Source organism: Drosophila teissieri, chromosome 3R (assembly GCF_016746235.2).
Source record: "Drosophila teissieri strain GT53w chromosome 3R, Prin_Dtei_1.1, whole genome shotgun sequence".
Classification (NCBI taxonomy): Eukaryota; Metazoa; Arthropoda; class Insecta; order Diptera; family Drosophilidae; genus Drosophila; species Drosophila teissieri.
The window spans coordinates 23,540,311-23,547,213 of NC_053032.1; the positions used below are offsets into that span (position 1 = coordinate 23,540,311).

The 6,903-nt window shown below is 46.0% G+C and overlaps 2 protein-coding genes across 5 annotated transcripts in view; one reads left to right on the plus strand and one right to left on the minus strand.

Moving 5' to 3' along the window:
- The window catches only part of LOC122622560, a 38,522-nt gene extending 34,207 nt beyond the window's left edge, over window positions 1–4,315 (minus strand). For 3 of the 4 annotated variants that reach the window (XM_043801108.1, XM_043801105.1, XM_043801109.1), the window contains exon 1: window positions 4,024–4,315. The gene's annotated coding sequence lies outside the window, so the exon portion shown is untranslated. Of the gene's footprint in view, window positions 1–456; window positions 680–4,023 lie in introns of those variants that run through there. The other variant, XM_043801107.1, reaches the window with a different exon arrangement.
- A 453-nt stretch (window positions 4,316–4,768) lies between these two features.
- On the plus strand, window positions 4,769–6,859 carry LOC122620354 (BUD13 homolog). The gene has a single exon (XM_043797781.1). The coding sequence runs from the start codon at window positions 4,840–4,842 to the stop codon at window positions 6,763–6,765; it is 1,926 nt and encodes a 641-aa protein (XP_043653716.1). The 5' UTR covers window positions 4,769–4,839; the 3' UTR covers window positions 6,766–6,859.
- The last annotated feature ends 44 nt before the right edge of the window (window positions 6,860–6,903 follow it).

Here is a 6,903-nt window from a genome sequence, read left to right on the forward strand (position 1 = left end):
AAGCATATGGGCACCGCTTTTCCCACACTTCCGTTGTTATTTATATTTATATTTTCGGCTTTTCTTTCGGTTTTCGGTAAAAATTCTACATACGCCCCGTACACCTGCCCTTGTGGAGCAAAAATAAAACTCTGTGGCGAAATTTCTAGCCTTTCGCTTGGATATAACCCGCTAGAAAAGCGATATTTCTATTTGGTTTTTGCGTTGGTTTTGACTTTGTTGTTGCTGTTGTTCTTGTTGTACGTTGTTATGGTTGAGGTGTTGTTGCTTTTGTTGTTGTTACAGCCGATGTGAGAGAGATTTTCTCGAAATGATCAAATTATATTTTTGGCGGCGGCCTTTGGCGCTCGCACACTCGCACAATCAGACGGACACAAACACACAATCACACACACACACGCAGGGGGGCAGGAATTTAAATTGATGAATTAAATGCAGAAAAACGCACACAAGTACCGGAATTTAAGTACGTCGGCCAAGAAATCCGTTACTTTTCCAATTAACATTAATTGCCGTTAACTGACGGCACAATCACAAAACAATCGCTAATAAACAAGACGCGTCGGCGCGATACGATTTAGAATTCTTTATCTTTGCGAAGTGATATGATTTCAGATTTCGAATTCTCCGCGTTGTAGCGCCAACTCATAGTATGCTTTTTGTGAGCGTCGGGAGGATCGGGCGGTGTAACCGTCGCGTTGGGAATTTGAATCGAACTGAAACCGACTTCGAGCGAGCAAACCACTTTTGTTGCATTTCGAATAGCAGTGGCTGGTATTAACATGCTGTTAGTCCGCTGTTAGGCGGGTTAAGAGAGTTCTCCCTCTCTCTCTCTCTCTCTATCGCTCGCAGCTCACCACGCAGCGCGGACTCCAACCCTGGTGGGTTTTGGCACTCGGTGCTTAACTTTTGAATAATTTTCCAAAACATTACAATTTAAACTATTAAAATGTATGCAAATTTAGAAGCAACCGAGTTGAAAAAGTGTATGTGTATTTTACGATGTTCAAAGTTGCAACTAAGACATCAATAACAATAAATATGCAAGAGGTTCGTAAGTTAATGTATGAAATTCCAGTCACGCCCTCCCAAAATTCGATTTAAACAGGGGGGTGTTTGGTTTTTCCGGTGTTCATGTAGGCAAGAAAATTTCCGAATTAGTTTCTATTCTGTGTCTTTGGCCGGAATGACACATTAAATTTTTGGCATTTTCCGGTGCTCATGTACGCATGCAATTTAAGTTCATATCATACTCGGATGACACGGCGCAAGTGGCTTACACAAATATTTTGACCCTTTTTTTTTGTTGTTGGTGTTGACCCCTTAACTCGCTGCACAATTATGGCCAAGCAGCTGTGAACGATTAATTCTGGTAGATTGACTATTGTCGCTAGAAAAGTATCTTAACCCACTACTCCATTTCCATTTCCATTGCCATTTGCCTGCTAAATAGTAAGTAAGGGGAGACCAGCTGTCGAAATTGATAAAAATGAATGAATGAGCCTTGCAGCGGACTGCTTTGCATAATTCAATGTTTGTGCCAAGTGTGTTGTTCATTTAATTGGATTGTGGCAAAAGACCCATTAATAAGCGAAAAAGTTTCAGGCCGGGCTTTAAACAAGTACCAAAGAAGTTAAACTGTAAGTTATGCAAAACAAATGCCGGGGGATAAAAAAGTTATAAGTCCGCGTGCGCCGTCTACGAGTAATTCCACAATAATCCGGACATTTTTTCAGCGCCCAGGCGGCATACCTGGTGGAATTTCACTGTTCACTGTTCACTGTTCACTGTTCCGCCGGAGTGCCTTTAAATGTCCTTAGAATCCTTGCTGCACATCGGCAGGTGCGCGCTACACATGTACTGGTTACTATAGCAACCTCTTATGTCTTGTGCCTTGTGTCTTGTGTCTTTTAATTGACAACGCACCGTGTTTGCCACAAAATTTACATACATACATATGTGTGTTCTATGTGTGCTGGCTGCAAAGTGGTCATTATTATAATTATATCGAATACCTAAGCCTAAGCCGCTTTAATTATTGGCAAAATTATTGTGTCAGCTTATGGAAAGCAATCGTACTTTCGGTGTAATTAACCAAACTGTCAATGCAGCGCCTGTGTTACACGCATTACAAGTGGAATAAATAAATGATGCGACTTCATAAAACACACGGCTAGTAAATTAATGATTAATTATGCTGAAAATGTCACTTATTCGGTGGCTTTAACGCCAGTTCATTTGGGCCACAAATTGAGCAGTTTGTTGTCGCAATGTTTAAATTCTGTGCCCCATTACTGAAGTTTGTAATGGTCCCTTTGTGCATTCCGCCGAAACTCGATGGCAAATAGAGTACTAATTGATTTAATGCTCCTTATTTTCCGCCATTAGTAGAAAAATGTACCTTAATATGAAATCATTGCCGTCGGCCGTAATGTCCTTGCCAAGATTTAATTATGTATCGAGGCGGACGCCGTGTTGTTGCACTGATTTAAAGGCGCGCATGGCAGCTGTCGTTGTTGCTGTCATCCTTTTGCAGGATGATGCGATATAAGGAAAGGTCCTTAAAGTTTATCTCTGCGTCTCAGTCGGAACTAACAACACACACAGAGTGCGGCATGTGCGTATGGTAATCCCCCATTAATTAGGGTGCGCACTGCGAGCTGTTCTATGGCCTCCATAGTTATCCTAATCATATAATTAACCCAGCAAGTTAAAATCAATACTTTTGAGGCACTCTCATCCAGTTGGCATTAGATCTAATCCACCGGCTTGGCAGCAAACAGGGAGTAACTTGTATGGATTTCCATGCTAATCTGGGATCTAGTATCTCTGTGTTTGGGAAACTTTTCCCGTCGACTATAAAGTGAAACAACAACAAAATGCCAACCTTGGCCAGCTCAGATATATGGCAAATATTTATGCAATATGAGCGGAAGGTGTATCGTTCAAAGGTAAGAACATAGTTATTTTAACTAAAATGGGCAAGGAATGGCACTCCGTTAACTTTCGAAAGTCATCGAAAGCGGAATGTGGGCGGTAAGTGCTGTAAGTGGTAGTGGTGTAAGTGGTGTAGTGGTGTAAGTGCTGTAAGCGCAGACTCAAACCTTTGTGAAGAATTTCAAAAGGAATTTGAATTTATACACAACTATGCGGCGGCCGAACAGAGAGGGCAGAGGGCGTGCGAGCGAGACAGCCAAGGGGCGGAGAGCACGTTGAAAAAATCAGCTGTTTGCGGGACAGCACCAAAACAGAAACAGAGATGGCAGAAGTAGAGCGCGTCAGACAAAGCCGTGCGAGCGAGACGGAGCGCGCGCGTCAGAGAGAGCGCGAAAGAGTAAAGTAAGGAAGCGTGTTGGTGCGGATGGAGGGGGGGTAAGCACGCCGTGGGCTTTAAATTTCATGAATGCGAGTGCAAAAAACTGGGCAAAAAGAAATGCGAACAATGCAGAAAAAGGGGTAATGGAGAGAGAGCGCAACCAAAACAACGGAATATAATAAGAGCGCTTTAAAAGCTCAGTTAAGCGAATTAATTTGCATGCCATTCGCGCGTTCTTGCACTCAAAATGTGAATATGTGGGTGCCACTCCACCCCCCGGCAACCGACCGCTGCCCCGCCCCCGAGGCTCATCCTCAGCCCTTTTGACTTTCCCCCTTCCAACGCTTTTCCTGCCAATTGTTGTTCGTCTCGGGCATTGTTGTTGCGTGCTCTTTGTTTTTGCGCTTCATTTCATTCGTCACTTAAACACCCCCCTTCCCCCCTTTCACTTAGTACCCCTCCCCCCCCCCAGGCGCACGAACTGCAACATCCTGACAGCCATGTGATGCCAAAATGCCGATTCCTATGACGATTCCACACACAAAAAGGCTGTGGAAGTAAGAGCCCTCGAGGACTTTCCACTTAGTCTGCTGAAGGGAACTCGCTACTTCAGAGTTTTCAGGAAGTAAGACAAATAATTGCCGTGGCTCGATTTAATCCGCCATTTAAGCGCATTTAAGCTGCTTATTCGGCTGCTTAGTACTTACGTTTTCTAGGGAAACATTTCTGGCAGAAGTTAATCCGCCGCCGATAACGCCGCCAGCAAAATAAGGCCGGCGGCCCAATTAACAACGCCCATGCAACACGATAATTTGGTTGCACTTTCCTCCGCTGCAGTCTCACAACAAAATGGTTTATCAATGGGCTGCAATTTCACAGTTTTACGAAATTCTCCTCCTCGTTTCTGACGAAATATTCTTTTTTTTTATCAGCGGAAAGCACGCCGCTGCGATTTTGAAGTCTTGACAAGAAATTTGTTGTCTTGTCAGTGCGCTTGAATGTTAGAGATGTGCGGGCAAAAGACCGCAAAATAATCGTGTGAAATTAAACAAATGGCGTGGCAGTGTGCTCACTTTTATCAATGAGCAACACTCATTTCGAACAATTAAGTGGGTTGAAAACTTACAAGTGCAAATATTTACCTTTATTTCATAACATAACTGCTTTATCGAATGCTGTTAGTTAACAGTACGTCACTAAGGCGCGCAGGATAACACATGTAAACTAAAGCCCAATATTACGTATTTATTTATTTCTGGATTTAGAGGTTGCAGAAAACCAAATGTTTATATCAATATAAGCCTTTCTAGGACAAAACTCAATAAGTATAAAGTAATCTTTATATATTTAATTAGGTAAAAAATTCATATCATATGGGGTTGCCAGACTGCTGTAAAATTATAACAGCGTGCACTCATGCAGCGCTTGGCATTTCAAGAAACACAACAAACGGTAACACTTGGCAGCCAAAAAACGTAAACAATTCATTGTGAATTCCGAATTCCCGCTTTTATTGCACAAAAATGTCCATGCAAAAGGCCAAAATCATCGACCAGAAGGAGTACCTCAAGAAGTACCTGTCCGGCGACAAGGAGAAGAAGAAGAAAAAGAAGGAGAAGAAGCACAAAAAGGGCTCAGTCAGTGCCAAAGTGAAAATCATTGATGACGACGCCTACGAAAATGATGATCACGAAATGGACGAGGATCTGCTGCTGGGCGGCGAGGATGCGCCCCAAATTGTGGGCGAGTACATCGAGGAGGATCCCAATGTGCGCAGCAAGTGGCGCAACATTGCCGTCAAGGATGAGATCAAGGAAGAACACGACGAATCCTCGCCAGCACCTGGCATTCGCATCAAACAGGAGCCCGTGGATGAGGAGCAGGAGATGTGGGGACGCAAAGCCTCAGTGGTCAAGGTCAAGGATGAATTCTCTCCCTCCAGACGAAGTCCACCCGTTAGAATTAAGCAAGAAAAACGCAGCAGCTCCAGGGATTCAAGCCCAGCGAGATCGAGAAAGCCGTCGAAGCGGGAAGAGAGTCCTCAAGAAAGGAGAAGAAGGGCGGTAAGCTCAGATCAGAGTCCTCCAAGAAGGGGAAGAGATGGCGATCAATCGCCGCCTCGCCGAAAGCGCAGAGATTCCGATCAGAGTCCACCCAGAAAAGCAAGAAATGGCAATCAATCGCCAGCCAGGAAAAGGCGGGACTCGGACCAAAGTCCTCCAAGAAAACGAACGGAAAGAAGAAGGGATTCCGATCAATCGCCACCCAGACGCCGCAGAAGTAACTCCGATCAGAGTCCGCCCAGGAGACGTAGAGACAAGGACTCAACTCCACCCCGAAGGAAAAAAGATTCCGATCAAAGCCCACCTCGGAGACGTAAAGCGGACGATCAATCACCGGTAAGACGAGGAAGGAAAGATTCCGACCAAAGTCCGCCAAGAAAACGGAGAGGCAACGACCAGTCTCCACTGCGCAAGGGACGAGACTCGGACCAAAGCCCACCACGAAGACGCAGAGATGATAAGCAATCGCCGCCAAGGAGGAGAAGGAATTCCGATCAAAGTCCGCCAAGGAGACCAAAGGATGAAGATCAATCGCCACCGAGAAGAAAACGCGACTTTGACCAAAGTCCATCAAGAAAACGCGACAAATCCCCACGCAGACGTCGCGACTCCGACCAAAGCCCGCCCAGGAACCACAGAAGTCGAGAACAGAGTCCTCCGCCTCGTAATCGCTTCAAGGAAGAGAAGAAGAGTCGCTGGGCCAAGGCATCGCCCAGCAAATCAGTTTCTCCACCGCCCACACACAAACCGAAGTCCACCAAGACACTAGATGGCAAGAAAGCTGGACTGCAGGATGCGAAATCCCTGAAGAAGGAAACCGACGAAAGGCGGCGACAAGAACACGAACTCTTCGAGAAAATGTCCAGCGAGATTTCCGGTCGCGATGGGGACGTGCAGGTGCGCAGCACTCGCAGAAAGGGAAACCGCGCGCGGGATGCAGCCAACGAAGATCCCGCCGAGCAGAGCCGCAAGGAGCAGCACGAGCAGAAGAAGAAGGAACTGTACGACCGCTGGGGCAAGGGCCTGAAGCAAATAGAGGATCGCAAGTCCCGCCTCGAGGAGATGGCCCATGAAGCCTCCAAGCCGGTGGCCCGCTACGCCAACGACGAGGATCTGGACAGGCATCTGCGCGAGCAGGAGCACGCCGACGATCCGATGCTGGAGTACATGCGCCAGAAGCGCAAGAAACGCGACAAGCTGGACAACAAGCCGGAGATGCCCAAGTACGAGGGCAGCTATCCGGAGAATCGCTTTGGCATCCGACCAGGATATCGCTGGGATGGCGTCGATCGATCCAACGGCTACGAGCAGCGGTGGTTCGATAAGCAGAACGAGCGGCGGGCGGTGCAGGACGAGGCATACAAGTACAGCGTGGAGGATATGTGAATGTGGCAAGCGTTGTTTGCTTTCTTGTTGCAATAAAGATTTCGCCACTGCCTGTGAAAAGCAAAAGGGCAATTGTAATGTTACTTATTTCAAATGAAGTTTTATTAATTTATCTTGGAAAATAAAGAGAGTAATTGG

Bases quoted from the DNA above. Each gene is read 5' to 3' on its own strand.
- LOC122620354 (XM_043797781.1), top strand. From the start codon at position 4,840: ATGTCCATGCAAAAGGCCAAAATCATCGACCAGAAGGAGTACCTCAAG.